Source organism: Rattus norvegicus, chromosome 12 (assembly GCF_036323735.1).
Source record: "Rattus norvegicus strain BN/NHsdMcwi chromosome 12, GRCr8, whole genome shotgun sequence".
NCBI classification, from domain to species: Eukaryota; Metazoa; Chordata; class Mammalia; order Rodentia; family Muridae; genus Rattus; species Rattus norvegicus.
Genome location: NC_086030.1, coordinates 7,661,134 through 7,682,416, shown reverse-complemented (window position 1 = coordinate 7,682,416; position 21,283 = coordinate 7,661,134). Strand labels below are relative to the sequence as shown.

Sequence of the window (21,283 nt, the reverse complement as noted above, 5' to 3'; positions counted from 1 at the left end):
TGTCAGGCTTCCATACCTGACCCTTCCTCAGGAAACTGCAGATCATGCGCAGGATGAGGCAGAACCAGTACACATGAAGAATCTGTAGCATCCCCAGGAGCACAATAAAGAAGTAGTAGCCAAAGAAGGGGCCTGAGTTCTTGATTGAGTCAAACACAGCAGTGTAGATGACCCTAAAGCAGGAGGCAAAAAGGAGTTTCACCAATTGGTATAGCTCCTTGTTCTATGAACTTGTGTGGATGAACTCTGTGCTCCCAAACCTCCCTGGTTCCCCCATCCTTAGATGGTCACCTGCTTACATTAAGACAGTGGAACATACAATTTGTCAGCTGGCCTTTCTAAACTCCAAGCTCCAAGGCAGTACCTAGTGTCCCACTGGCCCTTCTCAGTGACCCTCCATGGTTACTCATCTCTCCTTAGATACACAATGACTTCGCATCAACCTGAGACCTAACTACTCACCTCACAGAGCTACCAGAAGCCATTCAGAAACAATGTTCCTGAACCGGCTCTCCCTGTACCTCCGCCCTCTTGCCAGCTGTCCCCAGACAGTCTTTAACCGCAGCTCTGCTCACACTGTTTCTTCAGCAAAGTCACACACAGCTGGTTTCCTACACACACCCATTACCATCAAAACCAATCCTGCTGCTATTTCATATGCCAGAAAGAAAAATCCAGTCACACACCCATGACCAATCTTTGCCCCTGCTACTTCGTTTCTTTTCCCCTAGAATCTAGCACTTTCTAGGAGCACACGCCTCTCCCTCCTCCACATCTATCTCCCTCCTTCTCCTCTTCCTCCTCCTCTCCTTCATCCCTCCTCCACACTCATATCCCTTCCTCCTCCTCCTTTCTTCCCTCTCCCACTCATCTCCCTTTCTCTTCCTCCACACTCATCTCCTTCTCTTTCTCTCCCATACCTGTCCTCCATCTCCATCTTCCACATCCTCTTTTTCTTTCCTTTTCTCTTCTCCATTTTTCTTTGTCCTCTCCCCTTTCTTTTTACCTTCTTTCTTCTATCTTTCCCTCCATCTTCCCCCTTTATATTCTTTCCCCCTTCCTTCTCTCTCTTCCACTCCCTATCCTCTTCTCTCTCCCCTCACCTATCCTGTACCTAACAGGCACTAGGCAAACTCTTTACCACTGAGCTTTGCTAGGGATTCCATAACTTCTCCATCAGGGAGCTCCAGGATTTGGCTCGTATCCACACCTTTCCCCAGGTGACACTGTCCCTCCTCCTGCTGCAAATGCCTACAACCTGGCAATGCCTGCATTTACACCCCACCCTCCTAGAAAACTCAGCCTGGAATGCCATTTGCCTCCCCCAAGTCTACAAAGGAGCACAGCTCAAAACCAGCACAAAGCAACTGGACTGCTGATGCCCCCTGAAGTTTCTCCCAGACCTGATGGTGTCTCTTCAGTCTGGTCTCCTCACCTGCTCTGGTTCATCTGTCCCAGCATCCCAGCATCTGCCCCTCAACTCGCCATGGCTCCTATCTCCCTTTGGATAGCATCCCTAAGATCCTTCATGACTTGCCCTGGTCACCTACCTGCATTCATCTTAGCCTTTTCTCTGTTGCAACCATATGGACTCATTTCTCCTCTCTGATGCTGGAACAGTCTAGCCTCACAGAGCACATGCTGTTCCCTCCACCTGGACCATCTTCCTCTATGATCCATGACTCGTGAGCCCCATTCATTCTCTGTATATGATGCTATCAGTGAAATGTCCCTTGAGAGATACTCATCGAAGGCCAACCACTCATACACGTGCTTCCTGCACACTCCCAGTCTTACTTCCTTTTCAGTGTTATCGATGCTTTGCAACTTGTGTTCTGCTTGTTTGCTATCTACCCTTTTTCTCACCCAGGAGGCAGTCGTCTGCACTGCTCTCTTTGATATCTCTTCGCTTTCTGACACATTCCAGGCTCAACAAATATAACAAAACATTTACTGGACAAGCTTAGCAACCAGGCACTCAGACAGTGTCCTCTTCTCGCTTCCTTGTTCTGAGACTGCACTACACTAGTGCTGTCCTCAGGTTTCTGTTTCTCTTACCTCTCTGCCGCCTTTGCATATGTTGTACTCTGCAAAACTCCCAGCCAACACCTCCAGTTCACTGAGGTAGGGCACCAAGGGTGAGGCCTGCCAGGATCCTGGACACACCCTACCCTCTCCCTAAATCCTCAGGACTTACTCGGTGGGGAAGAATACGAGGCGTGTGTAGAAGAAGACTAAGGAGAAGATGATGAAAAGAGTATCGCACCCTCGCTGAAAGTGGGCATAGTTGAGCATCTTACAGCCCTGAGGAGAAAAACAGAGAAACAGGCTTAGGACCACAAACCTATGGAAAGTGGTGGATCACATGGGAGACGATAAACTATGGGTGAAGTCAAGTGAACGGAGGTAAAGCCATGTGTCCAGACCTACCTAAAAAGGATAAGACAGAATATTTCATCTCTAGGGATACTGGGGAGTGGCACCTCTAGTCCCTGGAAGGCTTGGAGGGGCAGGGTCTCATATAAAGGAATCAGACAGAGATGGGGACTTCCTATCCCAGAGAGACCAGGAGGGAATAGGACGTATGTCACAGGGAAACGATATAGGGAGGGTTGAGCTTTCACCTTCCAAAGAGGTTGAGTGGGCAAGGCATTATCATCTTAGCGGATTAGGAGGGGCAAGGTCTCATCAGATACCCCAGTTGAGCAGGGCAGGGCCTCCTCTCCACAGCCAAGAAAACAGCAGGGCTGGCAGGGCAAATGCAGAGACAAACCCACCTCCAGCAGGTAGTCGGAGCAGTCATGCAACAACAGTACCACAGAGCCAATGCGGAGGAGGTTGACGCTGTAGGAGAAGACGATCAGTCCCACGGTCACGAAGTGGTGCGCCACCTGCTCCTTGAAGTCCTGCAGAAGACAGTGGGTCACCACCAGGACAAGACTCTGTGGCTGGATGGCCACATGCCTGTAAGCAAACCTTTTCAGAAGATCCACAGGGCCTCTGGACCCCATACTTTCTGAGGAATCAAGGGCACCTCAGGGTACAATGTTGAGGCCAACTCTTCCCACTTCGGGCCCTGCCCAGAAATTGGAAAGTATCCCCCTCCCTCACGGAACCGACATCTCCAGCTAGACTCTTGGCTCATAACTCACCTTGCGTTTGATGTCAAAGGGCAGAGTGATTAGCAGTGAAATGTAGAAGCCCAGCTCCAGGAGGTACCACCAGGACAGGGCCAAATTCAGGGTCTACAGCAGAGTAAGGGAAGATTAGCTGTGAAATGTGGAGGCTAACCTGAAAGAGACTTGGACGGAGGTTCTCCAGGTTGCCCAAAACCTGGACACTTGAGCAAAGCATGCACTCCCGATCCCTAGAGTTAATCAAGAACAGTGGTCTAGGGGAGCTCCTGGTATATTTTCCTCCCTCTTGACCCCTCTTTCTTCCAAAGAACCAAAAATAGAGGTGGGAGCACAGTGTCCTCACATCTAAGAGTCAGAAAAGAATGGGATCTCTTGACCCAGGGGGGCCCTAAGATGTGGGGCTGCATGGACCAAGGATTTGAGGTAAACCTTCGAGTCCCAGGAGACCAGGAGAGACTAGGCATCATAGCCAAAAGAGTTGTGGAAAGTTACAAGGACTCAACTTATCTGTCTGGGAGACTAAAGAGGAATGATGCCTTACATCCCAGAGAGGCTGTGAGAGTCAGTCTCAAGTATCAAGAATACTAGAAAGGCTGGGCCCTCAGCACTGAGGCAGGCAATGAAAGGTCAGGTTTCCTCACACAGGCAGGTAGGCAGGGAGAAGTCTCATAATCCAAGCAGGTAAGAAGGGCAGGACCTCAACATACAGGCAATTATTGGGGCTGGGCCTCATCAGCTAGAGAGCATGGCTCTTTTGCCTTGACCACAAGAATGGAGCTTCTGCACAGTCCCTGCCACTCACCTGATGTGGGTAATTCTCCCAGCACAATGCCGGTGTCCACAACCATGACTCCTATGGAGGAACAAAGATTCTCAAGCTCTCCAAAGGCAAAAGTCAGCCTCCTACCCTGAATCTGGATTCCCCATGACAAGCCTCCACAGCCTTCAAGGTACCAACTCCACTCTTCCCTGCTTTTACATTTTATATTTATATTTTATATTTTTCACTATATAGCTGATATTGCCCTCAAGATCATGATCCATCTGCCTTCAACTCCTGAGTGTTAACTCTGATAGTTGGTTTTAATTGCCAACAAAATTAAGAATCACCTGGAAAGGTGCCGTCAATGGAGGTTTGTCTATATTATGTTGGTCTGTGAGTGTGCCTATATGAGAGACTTTCTTAGTGGGGTTAAGATGGAAAGAACTGTCCTGAATGTGGTTAGTACTATTTCCTGAGGTGGGCCTTAGACTAGATGAAAGAGAGAGCTGAACACTCACATGCAGGCATTCCTTGCTGTCTACTCCTGATCAGGGATGTAGACTCTCCTTCAGACTACCTCCCTTGCTGTGACAGACTATACCTGGAAGCATGAGCTAAAATACGAAATGAATCCTTCCTCCCTTGAGCTATTTCTGTGTCATTACAGCAATGGAGAATGAAAACAAAACCTAGGAGAGCTCCTTCCTCCCACAGCTCAGCCCTCCTCTTTCCTCCCTGGTTCAGCTCTGCCTCCCACTCCTCCCCAGCAGATTCATTCACTGCAGGTGACCAGCTCCTGGTGCACAGTAGGTCTTCAGTAAGCACCCCGTGGGTGCTTGTGGGGTAGGTCCCTTCAGTTCTACCCTCAGGTTTACTCACATGGTAGAGGATAGAGGTGCCACCCACGAAGGAACACAGATAGAAGACAAACCTCCAGCTGCAGAAGGGGAGGAAGCTAGTAAGGCAGCTGCCAAAAGAGCAATGTCCAGGACCCAGAGGTAGAGCCTCATCTGACAGGGACACTGAAAGTGGTGTGGCTCATATCTCAGGGAATCTGGGAAGGGAAGGACCTCAAGTACCTAGGAGGCTAAGAGGGGGATGCCCCCTCACCCAGACAGGCTAAGAGAAGCAGGGTTTCATCATCCAGGCAGGCTAGGAGGAATGGGGCCTCATCATTCAGACAGACCTTACCTCCCCCTGAACCCCACAATTACCTGGCTTCACAGAATTTCTTGGACAGGCAAGGCCGATCCTGGTTCCGACGTCTCCTGAACCAGCGTTGAATCTGCCGCAACGTGAGGCCACACTGGGAAGCCAGGAGGACCATCTGGGTCTGAGAAGGGAATAATGAGGAGAAGGATTACACAGGCCCAATGCTGGTTTCCTACTCTTTGTCTCTGATCCCATTTGATTCCCCACTGAAGCTTAAGATCTTTCCTACAGAGGAAAGAGAGGAGAGGTAAGGTGGCATCTACTTCACTTCCTGCCTTCACTTCCCTCAGCAGTGGACTGTTACCTGAAGTTTAAGTTGAAATTAACTCTTTCTTCTCCAGCTTGCATTTGGTGTTTGCACTGAAACAAGAAGCAGAGTAGGACACTACCCTAGGCAGCCCTTCAGCTCTCTGCTGTATAGAAGTTATTCAGTACCCAGCCAGGGCACACTGCCATCACTTCCACCTTACCCAGTAGAGCCTGACCCATACCAGGCCAACAGGGCTGCCACACCAAGGACAAGAATAGAGGCAGAACCATAGGGCTGCTTCTGACACTCCAGCCACTACACTGGAACAAAAGTATCTTGTCCCTTCCCAGAACTGGAAAGAAACCTACTCTTCTTCTTCTTTTTTTTTTTTAAGATTTATTTATTTATTATATATAAGTACACTGTAGCTGTTCAGACACACCAGAAGAGGGCATCAGATCTCATTACAGATGGTTGTGAGCCACCATGTGGTTGCTGGGATTTGAACTCAGGACCTTTGGAAGAGCAGTCAGTGCTCTTAAACACTGAGCCATCTCTCCAGCCCCCAACCTACTCTTCTTAATGTGACCCCAGAATCTGTTTGTTGAGTGATCATAAGGTTGATGTTCCAGACTAAGAGACAAGAGCTTCAAATTTGAGGAAGCCTCACAGGGGTAGGACCTCATGTCCCAAGAAGCCTTGGAGGAAGGAACAGGACCACAATCCCCAAAAAGCCTAGAGGTACAGGGACTCGTTACCCAGGAAGGCTGGAACGTCACTTTCAAACTCTGGGGACCCTAAGAAGGATCAAATCTCAGGGAAACCAGGAGAGGCATGGCCTCATGTCCCAGGAAGGCTAAGAAGAGACAATTTCATAACTCAAGACCTTGAAAGTAAAGTTCCCCCAGGTCCCAAGGAGACCAGATAGGGCAGGGCCTCACACCCAGGAAGCCTGAAAGGGGCAGACACTCTTGACTCAGGAGATGAGGGGAATGGCTTTGCTTTCAGGAGAGAGATGAGGGATGGGGCTTCAAAACCTAGGGAACCTGAGACTAGGAAGGATGACCTCATGCTGGGAGAGAAGTGGTTTCAAGCCCTACAGAACCTGAGAAGGATGTTACTGGTACACTAGTCTCTGCACAGTGGGAAGGAGTGGGGTCTCACAAACCTGCAGACAGAGGAGCAGAGCCTCACCTATCAGGGAATCTGTGGACTCAAGCTGAGTGTAGGGTATGTCAGAGGCCCCTGTCCCATCTCTAATAAGGGACACACAGCACTTCTACGCCTGGGTCCCAGGGCAATCACCATGCAGTGGCCATCCTGACATGGGGCTCACCTCCACTGGTCTCTGCTTCATCCTGAGGAAGTATTTCTCCAGCACTGGGTTGGGCTTTATCTTTCTCCTGATTGGATCCTGCACACCCATCCACCGGCTCAGGGGCAAGGCCACGAATCTGAGTGTAAGGGAGACAGAAGTCAGTAGAACTCAAAGGAAAGAGACTTGACTATAACAGGAGGAAAGTGAGAGAACCTGAGGCTTAGGCAAGCCTCATCAATATGTATGGTTCAAATCTATCAGAGAAGAGGGTTTGAAAACCCAGAGCCAAAAGGCCCACATGGCCACCGCACAATTATCTGCCACCACTCCCATCCTTCATCCCTCAAGGTCCAAAGGGATTGCCTGTGTACTGTGCCAGACCAAACCTAAGAAAAGACACTAGCTGTGTCTTCAGGAGACAGATGCTCAGGCCAATTCATTGGAAACCCAGGTTCCTTCACCATCCTCATCCAGAATGAAGTCCTCTCACTACCTGTGTCCTGATGACCTGGTCTTGGTCTCTGCATCAGGCTCCTCAGGAGACGGGCTAGGCATGCTACCTGTTAAGTCTGATACCCCACTATCCCTCCTGCAGAAAAGGTACCTGGTTAACCAGTACTCACACTGCCCACAGGAGGGTGCCCCAAGACTACTGATGGAGACTGAACATGAGCTCTTTAAGGAAGTCAACCTCTTCCTTAAGGTCTATCTGAACTGAGCTTCCCCAGAATTCCTTACAGGCCCAGCCGATCTTACACATTGTATATTCTTAGACCTGTTACTAAAACTTCCTGTGTCTCCATTTCTCCTTCTGTGAAATGGGAGTAATAATAGTACCACGTCATATATTGGCATCAAGTATTGAGTTATGACACACATACATCTTAGAGCTGTATATGACAGAGAAGAAGTATATGAGGGCTCTGGGGAGATGGTTCAGTAAGAGTATTTATTTACCACACAAGCATTGAGGACATGAGTTCAAATCCCCAGCACCCATACAAAAACTTGGGTGTGGCCACATACTTGCCTATAACCTCATCACTCTGGCAGGTTGATGGAGAAAGACAGAGGATCACGAGGGCTTGTTACCCACCAGCCTAGCTATGACTAGCCTAGCTCCAGGCCCATCCAGGGAACCTATCTGATGGTGCTAAGATAAAGGACTTCTTGATGTCCTCTGATCTCTGCATGAGTGTGTACATGCTGTGCACGCATGCACACACACATACACGCACGCATGCACACACATGTGCATATATATTCAGGGCTTCACCAGTCTCAGAATGGCACTCACCTCTCAAAGATGATACGCATAGCCACCAGGACCAGTGCAATTGGCAAGGCAGCAAGCACGTGGTGAGGGTGGGCGAACACCAGGCCATCACGGTCCTCCAGCTGTGCCCATGTGACATTGGGTGGTAACCAGTATGTCTCCTGCCACAGCCACTCATTCAAGCTGAACAGCATGCTGTGGACACACAATCAGGTAAGTGCAACTCAACTCAACTCAATGGGTGTGTACAGTAGGAGGGGCTGAATCCTCAGAGCCACAGAGCATTCTACCTGGGGAAATGTCAGCAGAAGGCGAATACTGGAGAGATGGTTCAGTGGTTGAGAGTACTGGCTGATCTTCCAGAGGACCAAAATTCAGTTCCCACATCCCACAGTGGCTAACGACCATCTGCAACTCCAATCCTGAGAGAGCAAATGCCCTCTTCTAACTCCCATAGGCAATGCACCCAGTGTGGTACACAGAAGTACATGCAGGCAGAGCACCAGTATACATGATGGTGGTTTGAAGAATGCCTCCACAGGCGCATGTTTTTAAATGTTTGATCCCTAGTTGGTGGCCTTGTTGGAGGAGGTGTGTGTCACTGAGAGTTGGCAAAGCCCACTCCAGGCCCAGTATCTTTCTGCCTACTACCTGCAGGTCAGGATGTAAGCTCTCAGCTACAGCTTCGGTGCCATTCCTGCCTGCTTGTTGCCATGCTCCCCAACTTAGTGATAATGAACTGAGCCCGCCGATATTGTAAGCAACTCCTATTAAATACCCTCTTTTATAAAAAGTTGTTTTGGCCATAGTGTTTCATCACAGCAACAGAACAGTAACTAAGGCACACATAAAAATAATTTTTTTTAAAGCCAGATAAGTAGTATTTCTGGTTTGTCTAAGAAACCATTTCCACAGTTAGATCCTGAAGGTTCTGACCCACTCCATGGTTAATCCTTGAAGGTTCGCAGTATGAGGATGCAGTAAAAAGTAGGAAGAACCTCTGGAGGTGGTAAGGCATGTCCTTGCGGCTGTGTCTTGCTGGGCTCTTCTTCTATTGCTTTCTTCTCCTTCCTGGCCACCATGTCTCAAGCTGCTTACATTCTCCCCACCAGGATGTACTGTCACTCCTCAAGTAGTAACCCAGAATAAATCTTTTTTTCCCCTTAAAGTATTTGATACATGTTTTGTCAAAGTAGTGATATCGCTTAACTGAGATTTGAAATATGCTTGTATGATCTTTGTTATGTTTTGTTTTGGGGAATGGGAGGATCAAGGTCACCACCCTTGGCTGCATAGTGAGTTTGAAGCCATCCTGGGCTATATAAGACCCTAAATCAAAAAGAAAAATTAAATTCACAATGGCAAAAAAGAAATAACAAATCAATAATGAGAACTGTGGGTGTCACTCTGTAGAATTCCTGCCTAGAACACAGGAAGGTCAAGTTTAATCCTGGGTGTCCTCTTCCCTAATCCCTCTTCAAAACACAAAAGCACTTCACATGCAAACCAGCACACGCTGTGTCTACACAAGATGCTATCAACATAAAATTCAAAATCAGGCCAAATAAGTCTATGCTGCTGAGGCTCTTTGGCTTCCTGTGGCTACTCTTGCAAACCGTTTATCTGGCAGTTCTATATATGGGTCAGTAGTTCCAAACGGAGCTCACTGGGCTCAAAGCAAGGTGCCAGGCTGGCCTCCCCTGAAGGCTCCTGGGAGAATCTGAATACTGCCTTTTCCAGCCACAAAACTCTAAATTCTACATCTTGGCTCTGCCCCCAGCCTGACTCGGATTCGAAACAGTCACTCTTGATGAAGTAAGATGAAGGACTCGAGGGTTCCTCAGCTTCTGCCTTTCTCTTTGAAACCCAGCTCCATGTCCTCACATCTCATAGGTCCAATCTGAGAAATGAGTACAACAGAGCCCTACTTTACTGGGGTATGATGAGGACTAGAGTGGAGTGGACGTGGGAACAGGCGAGGACTCATCAGCTCATAAATACTCCATCCTGCTTGGTTTAATTGCTGGCTCAGTCATTTACCAATTACATAACCTCGGAAGTAGACGCCTTGCTCCCTCTGTGACTCAGTTTTCCCATCTGTAAATGGGATCCAAAATAGTTCCTTCCTAGTAGGAGGCTGAAATGATGCCTAGAGTGGTGTGAGTATGAATAACTGTGTCAGTGATGATTTGGGGGAGGGAAGTGGTTTGAGAAAGACTGAGGGGTCACTGGTATGTGGCAGCTTCTGCATGACTCTGTGTTGTGGGCAGCTCTACACATACATGTGGAGCCCAGAGATAGACACTAGGTATCTTCCTAAATTGTTTTCCACTGTATTTTTTGAGACAGGGTCTCTCCCTGTAGCTTATAAGTTGGCTAGACTGACTGCCCAGTGAGTACCCAGGATCCTCCTGTCTCTAATCCCCAGCGTTGGTACCAGAGGCATTTCTGAGAGTGTTGGGGGACTAGAATTCAAGTCTTCTCACTTGCTTGCAAATGCTTTACCCACAAGGCAGTGGATGTTTTCCTTCTCCTTGCTCCACCCCCAGGTCTCCAGACCCCCAGTTCTGAGAGTGGAACCCAGAACCTTGGACAGGCTAGGCAAATGCTCTCCAATAAGACACAGACCCAGAACCTCACTGGTGGATTCTAGGTAGATAATCTACTACTGGGCCACAACCCCAGCCCTAGATAGCACTCTACCACTAAGACATGACCCTAACCCCTCACTGGAGGATTCTAGAATAGGACTTTACCACTGAGTCACACTCCCAGATCCACAACCACCCCCAGCCTCTTATTAGAGCATCCTAGGCAGGCCCAGCCCTCCTGACAGATCTAGATAGGGACTCTACAGCTGAGCTATACAATTCCAGCTCCTTACTGGAGGATGCTAGGAGTATATGATCTACTGCTGAGCCACATCCCAATGCTTAGCTTTAAAGGAGAAAATCTTACCCAGTGTTGCCTCCACTTCAGGTGCTGAGATAAAGGGCACCTGGTATAATAAGATTACTAGTATATTTGCAGTGCTGGGATAGGTCCTATGGCCCCTCAGATGTTAGTCAAGCACTCACCAGTGAGCCACCTCCACCCCACCCCACCCCTGGTTTTCAAAGTCAGGGTCTCCTTAAGTAATCCAGGATGTCCTGGAGTTCAAAATCCTCCTGCCTCTGCCTGCCCAGTTCTGGGATGGAAGGTATGCATCATCACCACAGGTTTTATGGCTTCCTAGGCACTTCCCAGCAGGTTCACGCTGCCTGGAAACCCGCCTGACCTTCATTGTCCTGTGCTTAAATTCTGTGCCTGTGCTCAAGCTGGGTTGGGCCAGAGCAGCCAACAGGGCAAGTGAATGGGAGGGAGGTCAACCAGAGTCAGTGTCGGTGGCTGTGCCAACACATCCAGTCTGAACCTTCATTATTCTCAAGGCCCTCCTACCCCTGGCTTTCTCCCTCCTCCCTCAGCTCTTTGAAGCCTGGCTGGCTCCTCTCCCAGCTAGGCCCCTGCCACCTGGAACTCAGCTGATAATCCCTCTTACTGACTAAAAATATCCCTGTGTGCAAGGAGAGAGAGACCAGAGCTTTGTGCTCAGAGGCCCAGCATAGGGACCAGCTAAGCTGAGGAGAGAGGAAGGGAGGCGGGGAGAAAAGAAAGGCAAGGAAAGTGGAGAAAGGAGCTAAATGTCCCACTCTGCCCTGACAGTGGTGGGAAGTTGGAGGGGAGGGGTGGGAGGGGGGAATGAGTGTTTACATTTGATCCTAGCTGTTCTGAAAGTCCCATTGTAACCAACCTAACAGGGTTGAACCCACTCTAAACAAACACTTGGGTCCCTCATTTTGGCTATCAGAGTACTGAAACAATGGGCCCCAAGAAACTGGAATTCCCTCTCCCCCACCCAGGAACCTCCAGCTGGGAGAGAAGAAAGTCCAAAGCCTGGACCAACAGAGGAGAACTTTCTCCAGGAATGCAGTTTCACACTGTGCCAACAACTTGTCAGACCACCTCGCTGGAACCCAGACAGCCTTGGCCAGGACCATACCTTGACGGGACATGCATAACCCTGGCCTCTACTTAATCCTTCACCTCCTTTTAGGACCCCCAAAAAAATTTGGGAGAATCTCTAATTAAATTATTTTTATCTCACTTCACAATGTAGCCACATTGAGTAAATCTGCTTTTCACTATTAGTTTGGCTCTTTAATTGACATATGGAGGATAAGTGGCCGATTCTGGCTTGTTGGAGCACAGGTTGTCACCCCAAATCCTATCACACCAGCACCCCTTGTCAACCTTCAGAACTTTGCAGGGGGCGGGGACCGCTTTGTTTTGTTTTCTGTCTTCCTGAAAACAAGATTATGGGAAAGTAAATCAATCAAGACTTCACTGGCACATTCACTCACAGGAGGCCCATTCCTGCCTAGGATCACCTGATTCTTGCAGGCAGAGGCCCAGACCTTAACACACCAGGGCTCTCACAAGGTAAAGGGAGTGTTTTCTTCAGATTGCTAAAGCCAGTCCTGCACTGGAGCCCTTGTTGTCCTTTCCAAATGGCCCTGGCTCCCCCAGGGCAATCAGGGAGTGCTAACAACCAGACATACAGACATGCACCATGCTGTTACCTGGCAAAGATCCAAAGGAGGGCCCTAAGTCTAAGACTCTGCCTTGCCCCAGTCCCTCTTAGGTTGTCTTGCTTCTGCCCTCCCCACTTGGACCCTGATCATCCCCCTCCCAATTCAATTCTCAACAAGGCAGCTTGTTGAGCCTCCACTTTACCTTGTTCATGGCCCAGGACCTCAGTCAGTGGGAGCGCCTGATGCCAGGCCTCCCCAGGGTGGAGAAGAGAGACAACTACTAACTGCAAGCACATTCACGAACATGTCCTAAAAAACTGATTGAGATGTTAATGCTAGGAGCTGGGTGTAGCAAACATCTGTCACCATAGCCCTTGGAAATACAAGTTCCATGCGAACAGCTTGGCCTATATTTTGAATGGCTCAATTGGTGAAGTGATTACCCAGAATGCATGAGGCTCTGGTTTCCGCCCCAACACTTGATGGGATGGTGGTGCATGACTGGTATCCTCACAAAGGATATTTGGAAGATAGAGGCAGATGGATCAGAAGTTCAAGACCACCATTGGTTTGGAGTTTGAGGCCAGTCCATCCTGGATCAGATATTGCTTCAAAACAATAAAAATTAAAACAGAATGGCAAGATGGTTCAGCAAGATGTCACTAAGTCTGATAACCTGAGTGCAACTGCTGAGACTCGAGTGATGGAAAGGGAGCAGTAGCCACCTCAAGTCGTACTGTGACCTCAGCATGTGCTCTGTGACACGTTTGCCCACACAGACACACAAGTGAACACAAGATAATAGAATGCAAAACATGAAATGGAAAAGTTGTTTAGTATCACAATATATTGAGTTTCAAGATTTTTAGTGAAGCGCTGAAGTTCATTCATTAAGATCACCGACTGCTGTTGCAGAGGACCCAGGTTCAATTCCCAGGGCCCACATGGCAGGCAGCTCCTCTTCTGTCAGTCCAGTTCTAGTGGATCTGGTGCCCTCCCCTGGCCTCTGTGGGCACTGCACATACATGGTGTGCAAAACACCCATACAGATAGAAGTGACCGTTTTAAAAAAAAAAAAAAAAAAAAAAACCTTTTAAGTGTTTTAGTGAAACACATTCCCCAGGCATCTGCAAGTCGGACTGTGTTTTAATCTTCTCTACTCAACTCACTTCTCACCACCTCCACTAGTCTCAAACCACCATGCAGCCAGGTGTTGGCCCTGTGTACTTCCTTCACCCCTTAATTGCTGAGTGTAGTGTGTCCTTTGACTGCTGGGTCATTTGAAACTTTCTCCCATGGTGACTTGGATTATAAATGTCCTCAAAAAACCATGTGCTAAGGTCTGGACCAGTGTTCAGCAAAGGAGGCTGTTGGACATAAGCTCATAATGACTCTGGACTCACCAAAAAAATAAAAAACTGATACGCTAATGGAGTCATGGCTTCATGGGCTACTGAGAGCAGTGGGAACTTAGCAGATGTGGCATTAAAAAAGCAGGTCACTAGTGAAGAGACTAGCTCGCTCATCTCTAGCTTTCTATTTCTTTCTCTGTATCTCCCTGTCTACCTCCCCCCTTTCCTCCTCTCTCCCTCTCTTCTCCTCTGCCCTCTGCTCTCCCCTGCCTCCACCCTGGACCCATGAGGTGAGCAGTCTGCTCTGCCCCATAGGTTTGAATGCTCTGCCTCACCACAGCTAGGGATGGTGACCTCTGGACCCACTACCCACCACTCCACTCGCACCACACTACTTCCATGGGGCTTGGAATGAACATGGCTGGGTCTGGGTCCCCACAGAAATAGCATTTCCCCAGGAACACCAGCAGGTCACTGGGGAACAGCTGGATATGGTGGCGTGGATCTGTCATCCCAGTACTTGGGAACGCTAAGGCAGGAGGGTGGTTAAGTTCCAGCCCAGACTAGGCTACAAAGTGAACACCAGAGGGGACAGAGGAGAGGAATACAAGGGAAAAGAAGAAGAGAAAGGAGGAGAGAGTGAGAAGGTCTCATTGTGTCCTCAGTGAGCCCAGGTAATTTCAAATTCACTATGTAACTGAAACTACCCTTAAACTCCTGATTCTTCTGCCTCTACCTTCCAAGTGTTGAGATATTACAGGCATGGAACACCACTCCCAGCACAATCTAATGTATTTTGACATATATCAAAGCCCATGAGGCCATTGGCTCTATCATGATAAGGAACATATCCATCCCTTCCCCCTTCTTGTATCCCTTCAGAGTCCCTCCTCCCTCCTGCTAAAAGCAGTCTTGATGTGCAACAGGGAGTAAAAAAATCTCTAGGATACCATACTATAAGATGTCACAGGAAATTTAAAAGGAGAAAGATATAGTTTGGATAAACCTTGGAGACATTATAGTGAGTGAAAGAAGACAAGACAAATCCCTCCATGATCCAGTGATCAGAGATCTCTAGGCAGTCAAATTCAAGGACAAAGGGTCTGGGGACATGGCTCAATGGGTAGTGTTCACTGTGTAAGAATCCCAGAACCCAAATAAGAAAACCAGGCATGCGATCACGCACCTGTCATCTCAGCTCTGAAGAAGTAGATGGAAAGAGAAAGAAGGATCCCCAGAGCTGGCTGGCCAGTCAGTCTAGCTTCATCAGGAACTCTGGGTTCAGTGTGCATGTTTAAAAACTAGATGAAGAGCAATTGAGAAAGAACCCTGACAACTGACATCAATTTCTGACCTTAACATACATGCACGTGTGTACGTGCATGTGTGTGTAAAATAGAGATTTCCAGAGCTTGACAGGAAGAAGGAGAACTGGGAGGTTAATGTTTAATGATTATAGTTTGAGTCGTGCAAGATGAAAACATTCTGTAAACTGCGGGGCACAGCTATATGAATAAATTAGGAATACCAAACTGCACATTTAAAAGAGTTAAGGTGGCTAACTTCTGCATGCCGTTCACCACAATTATTCATCTTGATTAACAAACGTTACTGAAAGCTAGGTAGAGATGGCAGGAGAGATAAATGAGTTACGTTGCCTGGTGTGGGCAGATCAAAAGCTTAAAAAAAAGAAAAAGCAAAAGCAGAACCCAGGGAGACACTGATGGTCAGTGACATTTCTAATTTATGTAATGGAAAGCCACCAACATAGCTCAGCCTTGGGTAGCGATGGAGAAAGCCCACCAGACTTGCAGATGTTAATGGTAAACGTAGGTGGAGGCATAAAAGCACTACTGAGCCAGGTGGGTTGCAGCGCGCCAGGGAGGAGAGCTACAAGGCAAGCTGACCTACATGCAGGACTAAGTGTGGACACTCACCCAATACACAGAAAAGTGTGGGCAATATCCCCAACATCACAAAATTCGTATTAGTATTTATTAGTATTAACAAATGTTTTGGAAAGAAACAGTACCTAAAACTCTAGTCCTCATGAAGCTATTTAAATTTTATTTTTTAATTAAAAAATTTTAACAAATCTTAATTTAAGATAAGAGTCTTGCAACATAGCCAAGGTTAGTCTGAAACTTATTATGGAGGCTACAATGGCCTCAACTTCTCAATCTTTCTGCTTCAGGCTCCCAATAGCAAGTGGCTACTTAAAGTTAAACCAGTTTGTCCTGGGGGCATTCACCAGGCTATAAGTTTCATCCCCAATAAAACACACACACACACATACACACACACACACACACACACACACACACACGCTATAAGTTTCATCCCCAATAAAACACACACACACATACACACACACACACACACACACACACACACACACACCACACACACACACTTCCCAGAACTCACAGAAAACCATGACAGCATGCATCTGTAATTCTAGCACTGGGGAACAAAAACAAATGGCTCTCAGGACTAGCCAGCTGGCCAGCCTAGCCAAATTGGTGAGCTCTAGGTTCAGTGAAAGACCTGTCGCAAAACAGTAAGGTGCAGAGCGATAAAGGAAGCTGACCTCTGACCTCCACACACATGTGTGTGCATGAACACACACTCACACACCCCACATGCACAGTCTTACCAGTTCTATATGTATATATTACACACTCCACTGCCACATTTGGGTAGCATTCACTATACCAGTCAATGCTGATCTGAGAGGTTTCCATCATCACACAACATGGTACTAGACAGGACTGCTCTAGACAGTGACCAGATCCAGGAATGAGCTAAATGAAGTTGCAAATGTCTGCACTCCAGCACTCAGGAGGCTGAAGCAGGAAAATCAGGATGAGTTACAGAATACACAAGACCCCCATCTCCTAAAAAGGGAAAAATGGGAAGAAAGGGGTAAGGGGGCCGGAAGCAGGGGACAGAAAAGAAAGATCTATTTTGTTTTATACTTTCCACCATTATGTAAGGATATAGAGGGGCCATCAAGATAGCTCTGCAGGTAAAAGTGATTGCTGCCAAGCCTGATGCCCCGAGTTCAACACCTAGAACTCACACGATGGAAAGAGAAAGGCTCTCTCTGAATAGTTCTAGTAGAGAGAGGACTGTAGCACACTTCTCGCAACCATACACAATACAACAAAAAATGCTTAAAAAGCTAAAAATGTATAGAGCCTGAGTAACTTTTAGGATAACGTCAAAAAGGTCTCTCAGACATGCACAAAGGATTAGAATACTAGAGGGTGGGGGAAAAACTCAAGGGGATGTGACTTAATTGGTACAACACTGGCCCAGCACACATAAAATGCATCCCAGTACTAAACAAAGCCAGCTGAAGGACTGAAAGCTTTGTTGTCCAGAACTTGGGAGGTAGAGCCAGGAGAAATGTGTCTCAAATAAAGAAATTAATTAATTAATTAGCTGTGGCAGTGTGTGTCAGGGATCCCAGGATGTGGACAGCATGAAAATCCTTGGACCTCACTGGAGAAACAATATAGGTGAACTGGAGAGCTGCCCAGGAGGAAGAGACCTGTCTCAAAAATAGATTGATAGATGATAGATAGATAGATAGATAGATAGATAGATAGATAGATAGATAGATAGATAGATAGACAGACAGACAGATTGATCAATCAGGTGGAGAGCAACTAAGAAAAATACCCAATGTTTACCTCTGGGTTTCACAAGTCTCTGTGTATATGTAAGTACACAAGTACATAATGGGAAATAAATTGTTGAAGAAATAAAGAAAAAGATGTCTGAGACAACCCCCTGGGCAGGGGGCCTGAGCAGATCAGTAGACTGCTGCATGGCCCAAGTGGGCAGGCCACATCCGAGAAGACCCCTGCCTGGTGCACAGCATGGATGGGGCATAGCACTCCTGACACTGCTCCTCAGAGGACCCGTGATACCCCAAAACCCCAAGGGCCACTAAAATGAACAAGGAAGTGGTGGAGAAATGGGAGAGAAAGAAAAGCAGAAGGATATATACACAACGAAAAGAGGCAGAACTGGAGATTCAAGGGTAATGAGGAACACCCTGATGTGAGTAGCCGGTGATGCCACATAAGGCCATGGTCTTGACCTGTGCTGCCATTGAGGGCCATGTCTGGGTCTATGGCCCTGCAACAACAGGGATCTGTTACCACCAAAGGCCAGGCAGATGTCCTGATCTGGGCTGCTGCCTGGGGCCATGTTGATAGCTGAAGGCTCTGCAGAACTGGCCCCACCCCTCCCCCGGGTATCATAGGAGAGCTAGCCCAGAAGGCAGAAGAGCTGGCCCTGCCCCTTACCAGCTGCAATACTCAGGAGAGCAGGCCCCACACCTCGCCCAGGAAGCACAGTAGAGCTGGCCCTGGTTGTGGGAGTTACCAGAGAGTTGGCCTAAGGGTGTGAGCATGGAAGAGCTGGCCCTGCCACTAGTCTACCATGTGGTAGTGTGGATAAGGAAAAGATGCCACGCCATCACCTCATCCCTTGTCACTTGGGGCAAATGGAAAAGCTAATCCCAGGGTCATGAAAGCCAGAAAGCAAGCCCTCCTGTCACTAGCTTTAGCACTTGGGAGAGTATGTCTTGTACCTTGCTTGGGCAATACAGTAGAGCTGGCCGTGCTTGCATGGTCACAGGTGAACCAGCCCCAAGGGCAGGAAAGTGGGAAAGCTGGCTCTTCCCACTGGATAAGTTAGCTGGGGCAGTGCTCAAGAGCTCACCCTGGTGGTGCAGGTACAGAAGAGCTATCAGACTGACCAGTTCAGCTACCACACAGGCCCAGATCCAGGGCTTTAAGTTGGCCTACCCCTATATCCAGCCCATCAGTGAACTGCTGGGGCACATGAAGGAGCCAGTCTTACAGATCCAAAGCTGCAGGATCTCCATGACACAGGTCAACAACAGGATACTGAAGAGGAGGCACGAGAAGATCCAATATTGACAGTATAGAAGCCAGAAGCCTCGAACCAGTCCAATGACTCGTTGCAAGCCAAGAACTATGGACAAAAGGGTGTACTGTGGGACATACTGTGACACACTACTGCTTCCACAATGAGATTCTTTTCCTTCTCTTCTTTCTTTTCTTCCTTCCTTCCTTCTTTTCTTCCCTTCTTTCTTTCCTTCTTTTTCTTTTCCCCTTTTCCAGCAGAAGTTGCAAGGGCAGATATGAAAAGATGGGGAGATGAATGGGAATGAGGTATATGAGGTGAATTCACAAAGAATCAATAGAAAGTTTTTAAAAAGAAAAAGAAACAAAGGTTATTGTTTTGGTAGGTTGCTTGATTTTTACTACATTTGCTAGTTTGTTTATTGGCACTTGTGGCCCTCAGCATTTATGAGGAGGTCAAAGGACACCCTATAAAAATCTAAACTGTCCTTCTACCACGTGGGCTCTGGGGATCCAACCCAGATTGTCAGGCTTGGCAGCAAACCGCTGTACCCGCTGAGCCATCTCAATGACCCCAATCCTTTGTTTTGAGAGAGGGTCTCTATAGCTCAGACTAGCCTCAAAGCTGTGAGCATCCTGCTTCAGCCTCTTGAGCGCTGTGACAGCACGTGAACCACTATGGCTGGGAAGTCAGTAGTATTGTTCATGCTTCTACCCTAAAGTAAAGGCCTTGCCTTTCACCAGGTTCTTCCATGACACTTTCCCACGAAGGCCATTCCCAGTGCAGATTCCTTGCCCAGAGTTTATGGCCTTTAGCAGGACGTATCCCTGCTTCCAAGAACTGCAGCCTTCTTGTTCACCTCCTCTCAGCTACTCTGGCTCTAATCCATGCTGTTTCTTCCCCTTTGTCCTCAGGTCATGCTTGTCTTGGATCTCTTACTATTGCCCCATCCCCGCCTGAGAAACCTCACCCACTCAGAAGCTATGTTCAGCACATTCACACCATGAATTTCCGGATTTCTCTGTCAAGGCCAAACCTATATATCCAACATCGACTCACCATTTTTTATCCAGATATGTCACCCCAAGTCACCCCACCCCTGCACTTGCTTTCTTTTCTACTCGGGGTTGCTGGGCCAAGAATCTACCATGTACCCAAGAACGGCTGTAGCTCAGCTGGTAGGGCATGTACCTACCATGTAAAAAGCCCCGAGCTCCACCCCCAGCACCATACAAGCGAGGCACGGTCATGTCTATCACCCCAGCACTCAGAGGAAAGAGGAGAATTAGGAGTTCAAGGTCATCCTCAACTACATAAAGAGTTTGACGTCAGCCTGGGTTATAGGATATCCTACCTCAAGCAGAGGGTGTGGTAGAAACAGGCATCTACAACAACTCCAGATAACACCCTATGCCTGCCCTGTTCACATGACCCTGTGACTATGTCCACAATCCCATAACCACCCCTTTCCACCCTAACTCTTGTCACGGTGCTCTATTAACTGAATCATTTTGTGCCTTCTGGGTTTTTCCCTCACCAGTGTCCTAAAAGAGATATAACCACCCACTCATAAACTGGATTATCCAAAAGTCTCAAGGCAAAGCGAAGCCAGCAGAGAGCAGACTACTGCAACAATGATGGGAACCTGTGTGGCCAGTTTTCATGTCTACTGCCCTGTCTATACTTGGGGTGGGGATGGGCACAGAACCGGGAGCATGCATTGGGCAAACACTTTACCATGTAGCCACATCCCAGAACTCTAGTCTGTTTTCTTTATTATCCATCTGTTGGTTTGTTTACTGCACACTTACGCGTGGATAGAGGCCCTGGTATACGTGTGGAGACTAGAGGACAGCCTTCAGTGGTCCGTTCTCACTTCTTACAACGTGAGCAGCAGGGATCGCGCTCAGATCTTCAGGGTGAGCAGCAATGGCTTTTACCCACTGAGCACCATGGGGCAGGTGAGTCGTGAAAGCGTGGCCAATTGGAATAAGAGCAGCCCGAGTGGACCAGGACAAATTGTAACTCAGGGTTAGTGGCAGGAAAGTAGGCAAAATAGCAATCGGGGGTTGATCTCTGCCCAGCTCTAATGTGTTAAGGCTTATTATAAATGTAAACTTTTTGTCTTTTTATCTGGGAAACGAATGAACAAAGGCAGGGTTAAAAGTCCCCAATTAATATTAATTTTAACCACAGCACTGTATACTGTATACTGTGTTCTCACATTCCCTCCCTCCTTCTCCCCTACCCAAAAGAGAGAGAAAGAGAAAGAAAGAGAGAGAGAGAGAGTGAGTTTCAAACTTGCCACTTTCTTGCCTCACTGTCCCAGGGCATGCAACAACACACCTTGTTTTGTTTTGTTTTGTTTTGTTTTGTTTTGTTTTGTTTTGTTTTGTTTTGAGATGTGATCTTCTGTATCCCAGACTGGCCTCCCTATACAGCCAAAGGTGATCTTGAACTCTTCGCCCTTCCCTCATATTCTAAGTGCTGAGATAGAGG

General features: G+C 47.8%; 1 protein-coding gene across 2 annotated transcripts in view; it reads right to left on the bottom strand.

The window, feature by feature from the left end:
- Window positions 1-21,283, bottom strand: part of Cers4 (ceramide synthase 4) — a 38,457-nt gene that overhangs the window by 5,650 nt on the left and 11,524 nt on the right. For both annotated transcript variants that reach the window (NM_001107117.2, XM_006248804.5), the window contains 9 exons: window positions 7,978-8,151; window positions 6,699-6,816; window positions 5,115-5,233; window positions 4,780-4,837; window positions 3,940-3,990; window positions 3,153-3,245; window positions 2,778-2,906; window positions 2,198-2,304; window positions 17-173 (listed from right to left, as the gene is read on the bottom strand). In NM_001107117.2, the coding sequence (NP_001100587.1) occupies window positions 17-173; window positions 2,198-2,304; window positions 2,778-2,906; window positions 3,153-3,245; window positions 3,940-3,990; window positions 4,780-4,837; window positions 5,115-5,233; window positions 6,699-6,816; window positions 7,978-8,150 (1,005 nt within the window). In that variant the 5' untranslated portion in view covers window position 8,151. The remainder of the gene's footprint in view (window positions 1-16; window positions 174-2,197; window positions 2,305-2,777; window positions 2,907-3,152; window positions 3,246-3,939; window positions 3,991-4,779; window positions 4,838-5,114; window positions 5,234-6,698; window positions 6,817-7,977; window positions 8,152-21,283) is intronic.